Source organism: Cyrtonyx montezumae, unplaced genomic scaffold (genome assembly GCF_038088225.1).
Source record: "Cyrtonyx montezumae isolate F1298 unplaced genomic scaffold, pur_monq_1.0 scaffold_2, whole genome shotgun sequence".
In the NCBI taxonomy this organism is placed as follows: Eukaryota; Metazoa; Chordata; class Aves; order Galliformes; family Odontophoridae; genus Cyrtonyx; species Cyrtonyx montezumae.
In genome coordinates, this window is record NW_027071936.1 from 16,503,009 (window position 1) to 16,522,742 (window position 19,734).

At 40.7% G+C, this 19,734-nt stretch overlaps 2 protein-coding genes across 3 annotated transcripts in view; one reads left to right on the forward strand and one right to left on the reverse strand.

Moving 5' to 3' along the window:
• SMARCAD1 (SWI/SNF-related, matrix-associated actin-dependent regulator of chromatin, subfamily a, containing DEAD/H box 1) overlaps positions 1–408 on the forward strand; it is a 39,622-nt gene extending 39,214 nt beyond the window's left edge. For both annotated transcript variants that reach the window (XM_065736490.1, XM_065736491.1), the window contains exon 24: positions 267–408. In XM_065736490.1, coding sequence (XP_065592562.1) covers positions 267–328 — 62 coding nt within the window. In that variant the 3' untranslated portion in view covers positions 329–408. The remainder of the gene's footprint in view (positions 1–266) is intronic.
• Positions 409–3,436: 3,028 nt separating this feature from the next.
• On the reverse strand, positions 3,437–17,450 carry HPGDS (hematopoietic prostaglandin D synthase). Its single transcript, XM_065736494.1, has 5 exons — positions 17,312–17,450; positions 8,209–8,301; positions 6,058–6,167; positions 4,298–4,396; positions 3,437–3,735 (listed from the first exon to the last, which is right to left on the reverse strand). The coding sequence occupies exons 1-5, from the start codon at positions 17,442–17,444 to the stop codon at positions 3,571–3,573; spliced, it is 600 nt and encodes a 199-aa protein (XP_065592566.1). The 5' UTR covers positions 17,445–17,450; the 3' UTR covers positions 3,437–3,570.
• Between the last annotated feature and the right edge of the window lie 2,284 nt (positions 17,451–19,734).

Below are 19,734 nucleotides of genomic sequence, written 5' to 3' on the forward strand. Positions count from 1 at the left end.
ACTGAGTCAGCTGCAGGAGCACAGGTGAAGGCAGTGCACCTGTGTTACTGGAAGGGGTGGAGTCTGTTGGGAGTATAAACTCTAACTCCCATTACATTACATGATGTTATGATGTGGTGTATTTGTTATATTATTGATATCATAAAACCATAACATGCAAACCAAATGCTTGCATGAAGTGGATTGTGTGCAGTTTTGGGATTCTAGATGTTGTCAGTTTCTGTAAAATTCTTATAGCTCTACTTATTCACGTTTTTATTTTGCAGGAGGCGAAGGGGACATTCCTGCAGATATAGCCACGTTATTAAAAGCCTCATTAGGTCTCTAAAATGTAAATATGTGGAATTTAAGGAAGAAATGTTATGCCATATCCCCGATGGACTCTTACGTTACTGCTGACTATGAGTTTTATGAACCTTTTTAAACTTTTTATAGTTTCTTCATTTTACTTTTCATGGTATTGACAATTTTTAACACTGGTAGCATTCTTTTGATGCTTGAAAACATAACAGTAAAAATTTACCAACATCAGATGCTGAGGAAACATTATTTTACAGGACATTTTTCAAAATGGGGACCTAAGTAGTAATTGTTTTGATAAATCTGCTACTGCTTAAGGTTTGTCAGTATTTTTGTAAGTATTTCTACCTCCAGTCATATATATATAAATTGTCTGTTCCACTGGATTATGCTTGTAGATCTTTTATATGTGCCTTATTGGACGATGCTTAAGTCTGTTTCTGCTTGTTCTTGTTCATTTGATGTACTGTTGTGGTTTTGTATTGATTTGTTCAAATAAAATTCCATACATTATCAGAATGTTCTCATGTTATGTTTTTTGCCAGAAGAGGGTGGATTTGGTAACTTGCATGTTACAAATCAGAGGCAGCTTTCAGACTATCCAGAGTGCTCCATTTGACGGGACTTCTTATCTGTGAATAAATTTTACTAATATTTAATTATATTCAATTAAAAGTTGTTAGAATACAGATTATAAAATGGGAATTCCTCTGCAGTGGAAATGCTAAGTCATGGCCTGAAGCAGTGATTGAGCACCTGGAGGGAAGGCAGGGCCAACCCAAGGGAGCTCAGGTGCATGCAATGAACCTGAGTGACTGGAAGGGGTGAAGCCAACCCCTTCTCATTTAAGGGTTGATGGTGGAGTTGAGGGTGTTTTGCTGGAGATCCCCGTACCTGATGCCTTCTAAAGGTAAGCAGCTTCTTTATTTCTGTGCCCACAACTGTTGCATTTGAGCAGGTCCTCACTTGCTGCAGCCTAGGACCTAACTCTGGTGTCATTGCTATGCCTGCCTTTGTGTACACTGCCAAGTTGAGTTTTCCACCCAGGAGATTCTTCTTGGTCAGTCCTTGGAGTAGATAACAGGTCTGCAGTCTGTTGCTGAAGTGCCCTAGACACAAAACCTGTCACAGAATCACAGAGCTGTTGGGATTGGAAGTGACTCCTAGAGATCATTGAGTCCAACCTCCCTGCTAAAGCAGGTTCCCCACAGCAGGTTACATAGGTAAGCAAGCGGACAGATCTCGAGTATCTCTGTAGGAGACTCCACAATCTTTTTTGCACTACTTCTGTCAGTAAAGAAGCTTTTGCCTGTTGCCCCTTTTTCTTTATTTGCTAACCACCGAAGTGTCCATCCCCATCAACTTGACTCCTGCGCTTCAGTTATTTATAAACACAGTGATGAGATCCTTCTCAAGACTGAAGAGTCTCAGAGCTCTCAGCCTTTCCTCATGTGGAGGTGCTTCAGGCCCTCAATGATGTTTGCTGCCCTATGCTGGACTCTTTCTAGGGGATCACTGTCTTTTTTTGAACTGGGGAGCCTCGAGCTGGACACAGTACTGCATGTATTGCATTATTAGAGTAGAGAGGAAAGCTAACTTTCTTTGACCTGCTGCCGGCTTTGCTCTTTTTGGTGCACTCCAGGATACTACTGGCCTTCTTAGCCACTGGAGCACACTGCTGGTGTACAGCCCATCTGTGATCCACCACGACACCTGGGTCCTTCTCTCTAGAGCTCTTATTGAGCAAGTCAGCCTCTCACCTGTGCTAATGATTGATTTGGGTTTTTTGGGGTGAAGAGATGTGGTGGTGGTGGGTGATTCTCAAATTTGGAATGTGCTGATAAGAATGTGATTTGAGGAGGATATCCATTTCCCTGGACAGAGGGAAAGCCTGGAACTTGGTCTTTTGTGCTCTGAGTAGCTGTGGTTCAGGTTGTTGCTATTTGGAATGCAAGGGAAGTCAAAAGTATGAGAAAGTTCTTGTCACCCTTGTCTACTGTCAAAGCACACAGCAACTAGAGCTTTAGTAGGAGCACAGAAGGTGACTGGTGACAGCACTGGCATGAGTTGCCCAGGGGAGACTGTGGAGTCTCCTTGGAGAACTTGAGAAGCCTCTTGGATATGATCTTTGCATCCCTGCTGGAGCAGGGGTGGGATCAGATGGACCCAGAGGTCATGGCAAGCCTCAGTTATTCTGTGATCTGTCTCTGGTTGGGAAACATGTACAGGAAAATAGTCTGTTGCTGAAGAGGGCAGTGAATTGGAAGCTGAGGAAAGAAAAATATGAGGAGCTACAGGTAAGTATGCAAGGAATCACAAGAGCAAGTGGAGACAGTCTTAGGTAGATTTGAATAGGCTGAACCTTGCTTCCTTTTCTACTAATACCTGTTTAGTTTCTGAACTGCTCAGTGATTGGTTTATGTCACCTTCATAGCTCAATGGAATAATACTCATCTGAGTGGAGGTGGAGGGAAAGAGTAACTGTAAAGGGAAACAGTTTCCCAGCATCATTCATTTTCAGCCCAGCCTGTTTTAAATGGATAAACCACTATGAGCACTAGAGTCTTCTGAGTGCTTGTTTCCCCTTGAGTTTGTGTAAACCTATCTCATCTGTAACTGCTCCTGTTTTCAGGAGCTTCACAGACCTGTTTTCCCTATTTATTGCTGGAAGAACAAACCCTTGGCATGTCCCATTTATTTAGCTCTAAATTTAGTTTTCACCTATGCCACGGTTGCTTGTTGATTTTTCTGGAGATGCTGAGCAATGGAATGCTTTTGCAGCTGGTGTGCTTACAGCTGGTGCTAATGTGAGCAGCAGCTCAGCTGGGCAGCTGCCTTGTTTTGTAATGGCACACAGCAGAAACTGCAGGAGGCTAAGAAAGAAAGCGTTGGAGAAACTTGACATCTGTTGAGTAGTTTTCATTTGTGCTGCCTAGCGTCCTTAATGCTCCCAAATGCTTCTCCTCTCCTTTAACCTGTCTTCCTCTGGAAAGTCAACAATAAACAGAAAGTATCATTGAGATTATATCTGCCCAGTAATATTTATTTTTTTTCTCCCTCTGTGAACCCACAGAACATTAACTGTGTTTTTATTAGTGGTGAAAGGAATGCAGTTGGAACAGCACCTCAATCCAGGCTCTACTAGATTCTGATTTGGTACAACACATCCACCTGAAATTAATTTAAGCAATTCTAAATTGAATAACTTAACACATTTGTAATGTTTAAAAATCAAGAAACAGGTGTTTGTTTTTCCACTGAACAGCCAATCTACATTGCTGTCTTGGGTCTTTTCTGGATCCAGGCCGCGATAGCGGGCAGCGCTTGCACTCTGTCCCTGAGAGCCAACAGCCTGGGGTACTTGTCTGACAGGTCAGGTTTATAGGACAGGAGTGTTGTGCTGCACACATCCCAGTAGAAGTCGGCCCATGTTACCTGGTGGAAAGAGGGGGAAAGTTGTAAATTTTAATTGGCAATCTCAAAGAAACAAAAACAAAAAACCCCAACTCTGCAAACTGCAGAGGAATCTGCAGAAACGAAGCATGAAGCATGCGAAATTTTGTTGTTGCTGTAAGTTACAGAGATAGTAACTGCTGCAATGCAAGGATTAACTTGATTAAAAATTTGTTAAAACAGATCCTTGCTAGTAATGCATAAATTGAGCAGTGACTCTAAGCAGATTTTGTGACTCATACCCCTGCTAACCACTACAAAAGCAATGATAATGTCCTGCGTCTGTATCTAGAATGGTTTAGGAAATGCAGATCTATCCTGGTTCTCTTTCCTTTTCTGACAGTGTGAGCAGCGTTCACTTTACAATGGAGCAACAACCAGTTTACGTACTGCTAAGATCTAAGAATTTTAAAAAGAATAAAAATAATGAATTCTTTTCACAAGATTTCATGAGATAGCATGAAATCGATCATATTAACAGTAGCCAACAGTTGAATTTTACTGGCAGTGTCATCGGAACGAGAGAAACCAAAATTATACTTACAGATTTCCCTACAAACCATTTTTTGTCCCCTAAGAAAGCGTCCAAATCTTTCAGCAGCTCGGGGGCTTTGTTGGTGAGGATGTCGTTAAAAGCTTTCTCCTAGGGGAACAACGGAACACACAGAGCAGTCAGCAAAACTGCCACCTGTATGGAAATGATTGAGATTGCAAACCGTTGTGGGCACCTGTCTGACCTGTCTGTGGAGCCAGGAGTTGGGCTCCCTGATCCTCGTGGGTCCCTTCCAGCCCAGGAGGTACTATGATTCTTTGAACCAAGTGTTACGACTGCAAGTCACAGCCACGAGTTTGCAATTCAGAAATGTCAGATTTGATTTTCAGCCTGTGCTGTAACATTATTATTATTTTTAATATCGTCACCCTCTGCAAAATACACGCAATAAATGGAATCTTCTCGTAACCCCTTAAGTCCCTGTCCTTTTGCACGTTGACCACAAGGTGGTGGCAGCGGACGCAGGGAGACCTGCTATTATTGCCACAAGCTCTACCAGGCTCCCAGGAAGCAATTTTCTAGATCTTTTGGTCCCCAGACGATACTAGGCAGCATACGTCCGCACTAGCACATGCAGGCTGCCTGTGAGCGCTGCCCCCTTTCACGTTGAGGCACGACCCAGGTCCATGTTTTGGAGACAGATGGACACACCCAGTGGTGGAAGAACCGGGACCGCAACTCTGTGGCTGTCGTGCTTTTCTGCACTACTCCACAGCAATGCTGTGCCCGTTTCTAAATGGTCAAAAACTGTGAGTCAGCGTTCCCTTGCCAAATTAGGGGGGAAATAGGAAATTCCAAGAAGTCATTAGGAAGCAAAGGAATCTGCTTTTTTGAGTACTAATACGTCCAAACTTCAGATTTTCTCCTAGAAGGTTCTGTAAAATTTCATTATTATTTTGTTATTATTATTATTATTAGTTTGTCAGCATTTAGTCCTCCATGGTTTCTGTATTTCAGTGTCCCGGTCAGCCCAAGGAGGAGGAGGCTGCACTGGTAGCTAATGATTAGACGTGCTGCTACATTGCAACTTCCCTAAAAGAGCTGGGTCATCTGCTGAGGTCAGAGTTATGTGAAATATCTGCAATGCTGGCATTAACTCACCATCCCCTGGGTAATGAATCTGTAGGTTTGCGTTTAAGAAAGTGGTGAGCGAGAACTGGGAGACAGAGGGATGCCAAAACCCCAAGGACGTGTTGTGACTGTGTTAAAGCATCACAGCCATGTGTTACAAAGGGCACTGATGTCTTCAGAAGGTCCAGGGGATGGTGGTGGGGCCAAGCAAGGGGTTCAGAAGTTACTGAAGTTATATTAAATGTTAAGAAGAAATCAAGATGTAGAAGTGCAAAAAGAAAATAGGGTGGAGCTGTTAATCTCACTGAATTAGCAGTAGCAGAAAGATTTGAGTTCTCTGTGGCAGGATACAGGTATTACAGTGCTAGCTGGGATGACAGTGCCTTTTGAAGAGCAGTTTGATGTGTATGCACACGGTATCCTCAGTTTAAGGTGAACCAGTGAGAGATGGCTGATGTTGACCTTGTTGTTCCCACTATGGAAAAATCTTGTGGAGGTGGAAGGGAGCGGACAACCCTAACTCAGTTAGCTTGGAGGAAGAGCCACAAAGGTCCTCCACCTTGGGGTGAGCTGAGATGATGGACTCAGGGGTTGGCGTGGGGCTTTTTCTGCAGAGGAGATATCCCGCTCAGGTACACATTCACATGGGTTATCTTTGTTTAGCTTAGTGGCTGTCTTACTCTCACATCCTGATTTCTCTCCGCCCAGGGGAACAGCGTCATGAAATCATCTATGGTGTCCACAATGGCATCAGCCAATGCCTGCTCCACTGGAGTCTGACCTGCCAGACCTGTCAGAAGCAAGCATAAGAGAGGTTAGGGACCCCTCAAGAATATTTAATGCCCCAGAGGTAAGCTCTATTCTTTGTGAACATTTCCATAACGATATGGGCTATCCAAAGTATTCTGATGCTAACCATATGCATTTGACTCCCTTACATCCTGGTGTAACCTCACCTACCTTTGCTTTTTCCCCCTCCGGCCTCATTTAGCTCCCTAAGGTGTTTTTCTTTCCACCACCAGAATGCACAGCCCATGACATACTGCTTACTTGTGATTACTTTGTCTTGTTTTCAAATCTGTTTTCCTCCCCTGTTGCTCTCTGGTTTGCCTGTGGTTATCTCAGTATGACTTTTTTCCCTTGCTCTTTTTTCACAGACCTGTGTTCAGAATTTTACCTCTGTGTGGAACCAGACCATCTACTTCCTCTGTTCTTTTAGACCCCCATAAGTCAAACGCCCTTCTTCTGCCAAGTCACTTCCCTGACTTATCCCATATGCATTTGAAGGCAGCGAATATGTCGCTCCTTTTGGGCACCAGATTCTGTAAGCCTTCAGTAAAGAACTGCTGGTGATGGACACAGAAAAATGTCGTTACTTTATTTTAAAGGGTTACTGAAAATTGTCACTGGGAATTTTAATGGATTTTATTTTCTCTTTCCACTCATGCTTCTTTTTTTTTTTTTTTTGCTGCACTAATACATAAGCAGCATGCTCAGAATTTGCCAGGATTGGCCACTCTGCTGGAAAAAGCCATGAGGGAATGTTCAAGTGATAATTTCTGTCTATAAAAGTTGTACCATTCCCAATCAGCCTCCCAGTAGGAGATGGGCAGGAAGGTGGTGTGGGAGGAAGGAGGACTTTCTTATCGTTTCTCCCAGCCTTATATTGTCACGTGGATGTTCATCATTCTCTTCCCTGGCAAAAAATAGGTCATATAAGGAATCAAGGAAATTGGCAGTATTGCTCAACACGTGAAAATATGTTATGGTAGTGCCTTGAAGAATAACACTGTTGGCTTTTCACTGTTTCCTCAGCTGGAAAATGTGGGGTATCTGGAAGTGCTCAGAAAGGCAGGTTATGTCTCTCTGCTCAGAACACAAAAACAGTCTGACAGCATATTGCTTCCCAGCCTGTCTTCGCTTTGCTGACATGCAGCACACCAACAACACATCTGCTTTCAAGCAGACTCATTTTGCACATGAATCTGAATGACAGCTACTGACCTAAAGCAAGCCCTGACTACTCTCTTTGATTATTTACATTACTAAAGAGTCTTATATCATTTGGTCTAGCTGGCTGAGTACTTTCATAGTGTGCAGTATTTAATGAATGAAGGCACCTTCTGATCTAATCTCTCTGCCAGAACAGAACTGTTGCCTACATCTGCTTCACAGTGCTCTGTCTGCTGGCTGCAATCATCTCGAGTGCTTTCCAAAGCTCCTTACCCTGTTGCTTTCCTGTTCTCATGACAGCTCAGAGTTTAGCTGTGTGGAAAACTACCCCGAGAGTCACTGGGGTCACGGGCACATGCATTCTGTCATGCAGAGACAGAAGGGTAAGGTTTAGTGGCTGGGGAAATTGAACCAAAACCCGGGTGTTAGATGCAGAAGGGAGTGTACTTGGGTGTAAAGGGATTCATGGAACCTTATAATCATTTGAGCTGGAAGAGACCTCTAAAGCTCACTGCACTGAATGGAGACATATCTATAGCTGGAACAGTTTGCTCAGGATTATTTGCGAGTTTTCCTTTCAACATACTTGACATGCAAATGGGAAGCTCTGCCAAGTGATTTCAGCTGTGAACACCATAACGCTTCATGCTGCAGACTTACTTTGAGCCTTACTCTTTACTGTGGTCTGATCTTTGTTCTCTACGTTCCATTTGAGTAGCTCTATATTTTGGCCTAGGGCTCACAGAAATCCTACTCCACGGCTGGTCTTGTCAAGCTGTTAGTTTCTTTCTGCCTTTTCTGTGATTTGTTGTTTGGTTTTTTTTCAGAGCATTTTAAGCGAGTACAGAACAGAGCAAGAAAGTTGTCAGGTGAGTTACCTGTTTCTCTGGCGAGGTATCTCGCGATTGCCAGGCTCTGGTGAATGATCACTCCATCTACTTCCAGAATGGGGACTTTGCCAAATGGGATAGCTTGGAGGGAAGAAAAGAATGAAATGGAATAAAATCATTGCCTTTGACAGTGAGTTGCACTTTTACCGCTCTTGGAGGGAAATCTTTGTCATAGCACTTAGCAGTTTCACAGTATTTCTGTAGGGAAATGCTATAGACATGGACTAAAAGGAAATATCAGGTTAAGGAGAAACCACCTCACTGCAAGAAGGCAGCTGAGGTGTAGAAACAAACGACTGCATTTTCTATTTCCTAGACTTGTGCTCTGAAGCCTGAATATGTCCCTAGATATCCTGGATTCTTTACAGGGGAAGATTTTTTTTTAAGAAGCTTAAAGTTCCTTTTCTTCTCAGCTTTCTCCTCCCCAGGAAAGTGAATGTCAAGGCTAGGCAAAGTAGTACTGAAGTCTTTGTAGTGCAGGGTCCAGCTGGAGTGTGATATAGAAGACTGAGTAACATTCCAAAGATACTTGCTTGCTGTTGTTTTAAATTCAGCGGAAGTATCTGTATTTCAGAACTTATGACAAGACTTTCCACACAACAGTTCTCCAGCAGAGAGAGTGTGAAAGCTTATCTCACTAGGAGATAAGTACAGATCTCAAACTGAACTGCAAATGCTAGGATATTCAAACCTATTTGACTAGGCTTGCTTGCAAAAACAAAAACTCAGTCCTGGGGAAAAGGCCTCCAGACACTGAGCATAGGTGAAGGGCAGACTAAGCAGGCATGATAGATACCTGTGAGAATCTATCCATCCAGTAATATATTGTATATGGAAAATTGGGCTTCTGTTATGCTGCATTTTGGTTGGCAAGTGAAGCTGAAACCTTGAAACTAAGCTGAATCTGAGAAAAATATAGGAAGCCTGAAAATTTGAGAAACTAATGACTATGGGAAAACATGGGAATCTACCTATGAGGTGTACCCCTTCCTTCCTCAAATGTTACTGACTTCCCTGCTTCTCCCAATCCACTACTGCCGCTTGCAAAGCAAGTGCACCCAGTCTTCAAATTTTATGGGATCCTCTGGTGAGTAATTTGGAACACTCCTAAAGTAGGTGAGCACTGGAAGAAGAAAACTAATGAAACCTGATGCACTTTGCACCTGTTTATCAAAATAATAATAGTGTTGCCACGTGTCTCTGTGGTTTAGCATGGAGTATGTGAATTACAGAATGAATTTGGCAGCTGCACAGAACATGCAGGACTCCTGTATGCAATTTTTCTTTCATTTGAGTGGACTACCTTTCTTTCCCCAAGTTCAATGCACTTTGAGGCCAGGATATGCGTCAAAACTGATGGCTAGTAGAAGCCAGGGAGCTCAAGGAGATTTAATTGTATTACCCCAGGGAGAAAGCATACAATGCATGTTTGTACGGAAACTAGCAATCTTCTTAACTTTTTCTCATAGAAGACTTTGTATGTTTGTCATCCGGTGAGCAGCAGTGTCCTTGAAAGTCCACATATTTATTCACTTGTTTATCAAATTCAGATAGAAAAAGAACATCTCTCAATGCTAAACTGCAGAGCTTTCTGCTTGTGAAAATGAGAACAGCCTTGGTTCTGCTGTGAGCTAACAGTGCTGGGTGCCCTGGGCCCCATTGAGTCCAAAGCTGCAGAGCCACGGAATGTTTTTGCTCGTACTGGATAGCAGTGCATCCTTTAAGGAAGCGTCCTTCCAACATCCCAGCCCAGAAAGAGATCACGCTGCCGAGCTTGGCAAAAGGGTAATAGATAAACTTTAGTTCAGAAACAAAGACTGTTGCCTGGAAGGAGTTAACGGGATGCCTGCAGAGGCCTGGTAGGAGCCCAGCAGTCTGATGCAGCTTTGACTTGATCAGCGTGACTCAGCCAGATTCTTAGGCAATAACTGCCAGAACACAGTGATGACAGTTCAGGTTGGGAAACTGTAATTGCTTAATACAAAACAGAACAGACTATTTTCTAATGAGTTTACACATGAGGGGGGAAGTCTGACGGCTGCAGTTTGACTGACATTTCACTCCGATGCTCATTATGTGGAAAATGAAAACCAGCTTGCTTATTTGCTTCTTGAGAAGCCCTCAGTGGTGGCAAAAGGGGGGAGACATCTTTCTGACAGCTGAGGAAAATGGGTGAAAATGTGACAGGCAGCTGCATGGCAATGTGCTAGTAATCTTCCTTGTCCTGTTTCTCAGGAGTGTGGCTGTGTCTGGATTACTTTGTTTTTTCCTGGTGTCCCGCAGAATTCCAGGAAATGGCTTGAAAGCACCACTAATGCCTAGAAACAGTTTTCTTCTCAGAGCTGACCTGTTTTCATTAGAATCTCTCTTTTTTTTCTTTCCCAGAAAAGAAACTGATTGTTAAAATGAAATATACACTAACATAGTTGTTGCTTTGTGTGCATTAGAGATATTCACAATTGTGTGATTCATAAAGCAGTATGAAATTGATAAATCAGAGTAGATTTTATTACATAGTCTCGTGAATCTGAAAAGTCCAAAAAGGATTGTTATTATGTTTTATAATGGGGCTTGGCTTTTTTCTTTTTTACCAAGAGACAGCATGTATGTTGTTGTCATTATTAAGCAATGAAGTCTTTAAATGATAACAGATAGTAAACAGGACAGACTTTCTTTTCTCTTCAGAATGTGATTTGATTGTTTTTCTTTCTTACAAAGAACAGGAAGTCTTTGTCACTTAAATACAGATATTTTTCTTAATGGTGTAGTGTTTGATATGCTCATTTGCTGACCTTATCATGCTGAATTCTTGTTGAGTTTTAAACTGCTGAGCTGTAAATGAGTGGAACCTCTGATAGGTTTGAAGAAAGCCTACTTGTGTTGACCTGTTGACTTGTGTTGTAAAGATCTGTCGGTTCTTCAAAAATCTTTAGCCACAAGGTGGGCTATCCTTGCACACAAACAAGTATGGCATATCTATGTCCAAAGAACAGTTAGAACAAAAAATATTTAAAGTGGATTTTCTCCACTTTGGAGGAGAAGGTATAATGGCTTATGAAGTTGGATTTTCAGGCTGAAAAAAACCTGTTTTAAGAAACTTGATTTGCTTTTGAAGCATTAGTATCAAAAATTCATGAAGTAATGTCCAAGTTCTTAGTTCCATGCAATGAAGTGTCATCTTGCTCTTAGCACTTAAAAACTTCCATATTAATAAATTCACAGCATTATTAGGAGATTGCCTGTACATTCAAGTTTAAATGCTGTGGGCCTTAACGTGTTCTCTGTGAGTACTGGAGATTTCCTTCTACGACTGGAAAAGATGGGTTTGGGTTTGTGTTAGTACATTTCATTGTTAGGAAGGATGTAAGTAGTCTTCTCAACAAGTGGTTGCTGTTTGGTTGCAGGGCTTGCAAAAAGACCTCCACGTTTCCTCTGTAGACAGCACACATATAGCCTATTTCCTTCACAAATAACAAAGCCAGGCTGTGTATTCACAGACTTCGAGTTACAACAGAAAACACTCAGTGGTATCCTTACATCACGGATGTGGGCTTCCATGGCTTCCTCTGAGCCTTCTCCAGTCGGTGCTTTTGTCCCCTTGCTCTCCTCACTGACATAATATGTTCAAGGAACCTCTGGAGTTCTATGAATGTAGTGTGTACATAAACACTATAATAAAACACTGTTAAACTTTTGTCATCCATTTTAGAACACAGAATCATATAATTGCTTGAGTTGGAAGGGACCCTTTAAGATCTGTAATGAACAGGGCCATATCAAGAAAACTTTGGCAGAGGCTGAGTGCGACAGCAGGTTGATCTACATTCTCCTCATTTCAGGAAGGATTCATTGAAGTATCTGCTCACTGTTTAACACTGGATGATTTCCTTTTATATATACCTCAGTTTTGAATGTCTGTTGTGATCGAAACAATGATGCTCATAGTCTCTGATGGATTCTGAGCAGGCAGAATGTAGCCTAACGTGTTAAAAGCAAGGATGTCTGTATAAATTTCTTCCATCTCATGAAGTCCTCCAAGGGCTGTGACACTTACTGTTTTCTTGGAGCGCCTATAGGTTCTCGCTGAAGTGTTCAGAACTTCTTCTTGAGCAAGAAGAGCTCTTTGCCCAGCCTTCAGGGCACAGCCCGGTTGATAATAAGCATCTGAACCTGTTTCTCTATCAAGGATAGGGAGGGGTAATGTAACTCAGAGCTGAATAGAATCACCCAAGCCTGCCAGCTACACTCTCAATTTCTGTGCTTCCTCAGCTACTGAGGAAGCCCCTACAAAGATACAGACTTTTGATTTTCTCCTTCCCTTAGTTATTTGCTCCTTCTCCCCTCATCTTTGCTTCTTCATTACTCTCATCATCAGCTCTGTTCTTTCCTCCCCATACTCATCCTGGCTTGCTTCAGTTTTGGTCCCAGATGTTCAGTTTATGTCCTCATATTTCCTGTGACTGTCACTTCCTAACTGATCTGCTCCTCCACATGTTTCCTCCTGACTATAATCAATTACTCCATAGCCTTAATGCTAAGCAGGCTGCACTTAAGTAGTTGAATGTTCCTCCAAACCTGAATAATGGTGCAGTCGGGCAGCTGAGATTGGAGTCATACCAAAGCATTTGAATTGGTTAAATATGAGGGAAATAAAGCATCACAGCTATCCTTACTGCCTTTCCTTGTCAAAACAAATTCCTTGTCTTGAAAACAGTCCCTTACTATTTTCCATTAATATTTAAATTGGATCACAAGAAATGCTTGTGTCGGAAACTTTGCATCTTCCAATAGAAGCGTACAGAATACTTATTTTTTGTAGGGCTGGCAGAGGAGCAAGGCCCCTGGGAAGTGATTGGGCTAGAGCTGGAGGCATCCATCACCCGTATCTCCTGGAAATGTATGTCTAGGATGGCGCTCTGCTCCAACTTCAGTCCAGCTTCAGTGCTGATGTTATTAAAACTCAGATTTTCTGTGAAAGCTACTGCTAAGCCATATCTTTTACTCAAAGATCACTACTATATATAATTCTAGCTAGATCTATGTAGCAGCACCTCATTTAGGAAACAGGACAGGTACTCCTTCAAAAAATCTTTATCTGCTGTCAAGTGTCTATAAAGATTTATCTATTGGAAATATTTTTAGTACAGTAATTAGTCTGTTGAGTTTCCTGAGGACCTTTCAGGAACCATTCCACCTCCTAAACAGTTTATGGGGTGTTTACAGCTTTCCGCACAATTAAAGCGTCCTTTGCTATGTCTAAAAAGTCTGTGTAATTGCCATTGCATCAAATTCCTCGAATGAGGCACAGAGCAGTGGCTGCTACTGCACGCTAGTCCAGTGTCTCAAGAGGATGTTATCTGAGAACATAATTGCAGCAGATTATCAGCTATATTGCAGCTGTTCTTTTCAGTGCAATAACACTTCATTTTTCTTTTGAGAGGAGCCTATTATGTGCTAGAATAGGTCTTAAGAGAGCCCATTACAAGATTGCATTCAGTTCTCAAATTGATTCAAGTTTAAATATGGCATATTCAAGTTAAAGCAAATGTAAAATTGAGTCTATTTATTTTGACAATTGAGTTCATATAGAATGGTCATTTAATGCTGCTTTCTGATCTTCAGCTGTTTTGTTAAAGTCTGTGCTAAAGCTGATCAACTCACGTCATACTTCCTTTGACTTGTTCATTTTAAAAATACCATTTTTGACTGAAATTGGCACATAAGAAGTGTTGAGTTACAGAAAATATACATTTAGAAAAAATAAGCCAAATGACATGTTTTTAACTTTATAAAGTATTCCCTCTCCCCAGCAAAATAAACTACCACCCCCTGGGTGTAAACAGAATCAAGTAAGACAGTATTTCTAAGTGTAAAATGTTGCTTATTTGCCTGAGCATGCAAAAAGGACCAGCTTGCTGGGGTAGCCACTTGAAAATGATAAAATAAACAACAAAAAGCATAACGCTCTTCTGTCTAGTCCAAAATTAGTCTTGAAGCAGTTGCAAGTCTGCTTTATAAATGAACTTTCTGCACATCAATCTCAGTGCAGGCATTTTCTATCTTCCTTTCAGTTTTACAGGAAAGCTAAGAAATAAAGAATTTATTCAGACATTCACATTCATGACAGTGGCAGTATTTTCTATTTTGTATGGGACGATGATTTGGGCAGGAGAGTGGCATCTGTTGTGAAACCATACCTTAATTTTTGGTAATTACTGAAACAAATTTTTCCTCTATGTTGACAATTTGTGCTCTTAGAAAAACTTAAATTCCTTGGTTTGTTCCTTGAATCATGAAGAGACTGTTCTGGTCCAAACTTGTTAAGAGAACAGTTTCTCTCTCTTAACTATTTGTTCATAATGTATTGTACTTCAATGCAATACACGGTACTTGCAGACTCTGCAGTCAGAAGTGATTTTAGATCAAGGGTCAAGTGGGAGTATTTTAGCACCCTTTTGTTTTCACCAGGCTGAGATTGACTGGAATCTGCTGCTTTAACTTCTGTTCTTATGAGAGTAGACACAGTCCAGGCAAAATGGAAAAATTATACTTGAACTTCATAGGAAGTCCCGACTAGAAGTGACAGCAGTGAGATCTGTCAGAAGAATAAACTATGCCTGTGTACGTTCAATGGGTTGTAGGCATCCTCTTATTTCATAGTTAGTGTTGAACAAAGCAGTAACTGAACATTTTGACAAAGGCACTTTAGCCCAATTTCCTGAGGACTGGTGCTTTTTCAGATGGCCATTACCTCTTCAATATGCTCCTACCCAGGGGGGAGATGAGGCCCATTTTGAAAATTCTGCCCAGTAGAGAATTCAAGTGGCTTACCTTATGTCATTGTAGTGTTTAGACACAAATTCTATACAATCTAGGTGAGAGGCATTTCTTGCTGAGTCACGGTGTGTGAAGGCAGTGTTTGAGCACAGGAGGGCAGATCTGGACAGTGACCCTTGATCATGTACAGTGCAAGGCTGTTAACCTCCAATCCTCATTGCTACCTTTTATCTGAAGCTTAATGATTTGCCTGTGGCAGATAATTTGGAAAGACTGTGAATAACTATTGCTTCATAGAAGAGGATGTGGTAGTCATCAACTGGTTGATTTCTAGGCAATTTCCTTAGTAGTGCTAAATTGTTTTGCACACAGAACAGGATATCTTAACTATAGTTTTAGCTGATAAACTTCTGAACTTGCAAATTAACTGCAGTGCAAACACCACTGTTGGCAAAGGCCACCATTACATAGGTATTTGAGCTAGGTAGGATTCAGTGAGCCTTCCAGAAGCGAGAGTTATAAAAGTACTTTCTGACGTGCAGCCAACTATTTCCTCACATGTAAAATGGTAAATCAGCACGATGCATTCGAGTTCTCATCAGCTGACTAAATGGAAGTAAAGCCTGAAATTTTCAACCAGCGTAAATTTTTCACAAATCATAGAATCACCAACGTTGGAAAAGTCCTTGGAGATCATCCAGTCCAACCATCCACCTACCAGTATTTCCTCATTAAACTACATCCCTTAGTACCCACATCTAAACGTTTCCTGAAAAACCTCCAGGGTTGGTGACTCAACCAGCTCCCTGAGCAGCCCATTCCAGTGTCTTCTCGAGAAGAAATTTTTCCTAACATCCGGACTGAATCTCAATGAGAGATGCAACACCTTAACCTTGGCTGAGAGACCTGCTGTTTGATTAGTTTTTCCTAAGCTACAAATGTCTCTATCGCCTGCAATTCACTATGTTTGCTTTATCTTTTTAATTTGTCTTAATGAAATTCTAAAATTTGGTATACGGACTTCATATGTTGCTAATGTTCTCTGAACTTTGTTTTGGGATGTAAGTTGATATGTGCATCTGACTATGTGCACACCTAAATATGAAAAAATCTCACACAATTCTCTCCTAAATTTATCCGAGTCCTCGGTATTGCCTTTGGCTTCTGCCTCACTTCCCTGAGTGGAGAGAGAAATAGCCTGTACCACAGGGTCAGCAAGATGTAAGATCTTACAAAAAAAAGGTTATCAAAGTCTGTCATTCGCATGCCTCTTTGTGGGATGTCAGTCAATGTTTTTTTTTACACTTGAGCACCTCAGTTAGCTTCAACTGCCACTGGGAAAGCAGCAGTGCTTGCCTATTTGCCATTCAAATTACTGAGTACATGTTGAGGAAGAGACAAATCTAACTACACTGAATTTGATAACCCATGGACTAGGCTTATTAAATGGTGTGAATTCCTACCAAAAAATATTGCCAAATTCATGGAAATTACCATGTTCATTAGCTGTGTGTTTTCCGCACATTTAAGATGTTATTATTTCTTCTGGATCTTAAAAGTTTCACAGATTATATACAAAGCATAGGCTGAATCCATGAACTAGAGACATAAATATCTTAAATTTCATCTCCCCAGTGTCCTTACTTGAGCTCAGTTTCATTTGAACTGAGGTTATTATAATGAGCAGAAGTAACATGCACGTTCAATAACTCAAAGGAGGTTTATTTCACTTAAAAATACATAGAATGGCTCATTATAGCCTTCAGCATACTCTCAGTAGTCTGAGAAGGGCTGTGCTGTTTTGGGAACAATACTGTGGCATCTCTTTTGATCATTTTTTTCCTTCCTCCTTAAATAATCTGATCTCTTTTTTTTTTTTTTTCTCTTTCTTTCTCTCTTTGAAGACTTTTCTTGTTGCAAAAGGGTGTCCTTGGCAGTTCTTCTCCAACCTGGCCTTCTAAAACTAGAGTGTGGTTCTTTGAGACCAAATCCTCTTAAGAACCCAGGAAGATGAACATAAGTCAGCTTTAGGCATGTACTAGTCAAATCAAATTGGATAGGATTAAAAGCCCATCTAAATTACCACAGGTAAGTCATTTTAGATTGCTTGAATATATGTGTTTGGACTTCTGTGACAGCGTCAGGAATGCTATTTTGGACATCTTGGATCTGGGCAATAAAATTTCTATATCCTTAATTAATGCCAAGATTGAATGTACTTCTGGTAGTGAAACATGAACGTACCTCCTAAATTGTTTTGGATTTTGATATTATTTCTAGTGGAAATTTGCGTATAAGTATCTGCACTACTTACTTGGTTTGATTTTGGGCCAATCTGCTGCTTCCAACCTATGGTCTTCATACTTTATGCCTGAATAGGCAAACAGGTAGCGACTGATTTCTGCTCTTCCTCGCAGATTGAAGTATGTCAGCTTGTACTGGGGCATGCTGGATCCCTGAAAGGGAAGTCACTGAGTTACTTGAAACGTTTCTCACTTGTGTTGTAGAAAAGACGGAAGATGTAGTCAAAATAATTTATGGGAGTTGTGTGATAAGTTTCTTAGATGTGTTATTTACTGGAAATTATATTTGCTGTTTGGCAAATAGAGCTTGTAAGTAACCAGCCTGGCTACTTCTTTCTCTATAAAGGATATTTTTGACACTTGTCCAGTTTTCAAGCTTGATTTGGGTAAGTGGTTTGACAAAGCAAGAGCAAAATCATTCTTTGTGCTTTGTTTTATAGTGGAAGATAAACTTTAAAATAGAAGTATCCTGAAATCTCTGGTGCGTGATGAATTCAGATTCACTGTCTGTGAAATGAGTGTCAGACATGTAATATAAGAAGATGAAATTAGAGGGTGTTCTTTTTTTTTTAATTTATTTTAATTTTTATGCTTTCAATTTTGTGTAATTATTGAGAGGGAAGAATGTTTTGTTTGTTTGTTTGTTTTTGTTTTTGTTTTTACTTAACTCATTGTCTGAGGCCTGAATTAGACATGGGAGGTGAAAAAAAGATGGAAGGAGAAACTAAACAAACAAACAAAAAATTGCTTGTTATATTCTTATTGTTTTATAGGGTAAGAGAAAAGCGATAATTCAAACTCCATTTGTAGAGGATGTGACCTTTGCCATGCCAAACCAGTGCAACTATATGTTCTGTTCTTCAGGGGTGTCTGTGAAATTCTTTTCATAATGAGTCCAGTGCTGTGGACTGCAGCTACCTCCCACCTGCAGCCTTGGCTACCCTGAGCCTTTGTTAGCAGAAAGTTACGAGCAGTTGGGAGGCACTGAAAAGAACAAGGATAGAAGGCTTAACCTATGGTCCTATATACGGACCAGGCTACAGGTAAGTGAAGCAGAATGTCTTTTTGTGGTAAGCGTCTTGAAGCATTGTACACATAGAAGAGAAAGCTGAGTATCATCAGGAGCAGTGAGATGATATAAAGAAATGAGAAATCTGGCAGAACACCAGGAAGTCTTTCTGAGAGCTGTAGTAGGCTGTGGAATGTTTTAGTCTATTGAGGAAGTAGTGGAAACTATTGTTTCAAGTGTTTAAAGCAAAGCTAAACAAATTTCTAATAAATACGCTGTAAGAAGTAATCAAACATTTGCAGTGCTGATGCACTTTTAAACTTATGTTTCTTTTTCCATCTGTGAACAACAACAACAACAACAAAGTAATCCTCCAAGGAGCTTACCAAAAATACGTGACATCTTAGAAACCTCTGTAGTTTCACTGTAAGCATGTTTTTGTAAATGTTTGTAGGTTTTATTTCTTATTTGTATTTGTTGTTAAATGTCAGGAGTAGTACTTCCTAAACAATTCTGCATAGGTTTCTTAATTGAAAGAAAAGATTTTGTTCTGAATAGCTTTTTTTTGGCCAAACATTGAAAGAAAGATGGTACTGTTTCCCCTTCATCCTCCTTTACCTCAATCTCCCACTGTGTTTTATAAAGAAATTAAACATGAGGAACAAATTGAGAACATGTTTTAAGAAAATTATTCCAAGTGATTGAAAAACAATGGTTCTATGAAAAATAAATGTTGAAAGAACAACTTGAGGTAAAATGAAGCTGTGGGGGGATGTTAATGCCCTTTTGAAAGTATGCAGTCACCTGCTTAGTAGGGTGAGTTCTGCTCAGGTAAGTCATAAGACAAATGTGTGTTTATGCAGTAGGGGAGTAGCTAATTTCCACTGGTAAATCTGTCTTCTAAGAAGAGTTTTTTATGATGGATTTTCTCGGCTGTTCATTTTTTCTTATTTTTCGGTTTCTTAAGCTGTGAATATAACTGAAAAATTGAGAGAACTGGTCTGTGGCTGGCGCCAGTGGTACATGGAGCTGTGCAGGCCATCTCAGCCTCATCTCACCCCAGCTGTGTGTAGGAAGGGACATCCCCCATGTAACTCATCAGCCAAAGTCCAGGTTCAAATTACAGGCCTCTTAGGCATTTTGTAACAAATTTCCAGTAATTCAAGTCAATTAGATGTGTTTATGGGAAAACTGTATTACCTGATGGGTTTGGAGTCTTTTCTTTCCTAGTTGTATGTGGGACTGAGCAGCCAATTTGCAAACGTCAAACAAGACTGAGGTTTAAAAACTTGGAAGGAATCAGCATTGTTATCTGAGAACTAAGATGCTGGGTTTCAGATAGTGATACTATTGAACAGAAAAATTACTGACAGACTGGAAATCATACAAAGAAACCTGGAGGATACTGAAGCAAATAGTTCTGTG

What these genes read in the sequence shown, in the direction of transcription:
- HPGDS (XM_065736494.1), bottom strand. Translation starts at nt 17,444, where the DNA reads ATGCCCCAGTACAAGCTGACATACTTCAATCTGCGAGGAAGAGCAGAA. An exon ending in TTGGCCCAAAATCAAACCAA is followed by an intron (nt 8,302 to 17,311) that starts GTAAGTAGTGCA and finishes CTTCCCTCCAAG; the next exon opens with CTATCCCATTTGGCAAAGTC. An exon ending in AGAGAAATCAGGATGTGAGA is followed by an intron (nt 4,397 to 6,057) that starts GTAAGACAGCCA and finishes TTGTTCCCCTAG; the next exon opens with GAGAAAGCTTTTAACGACAT.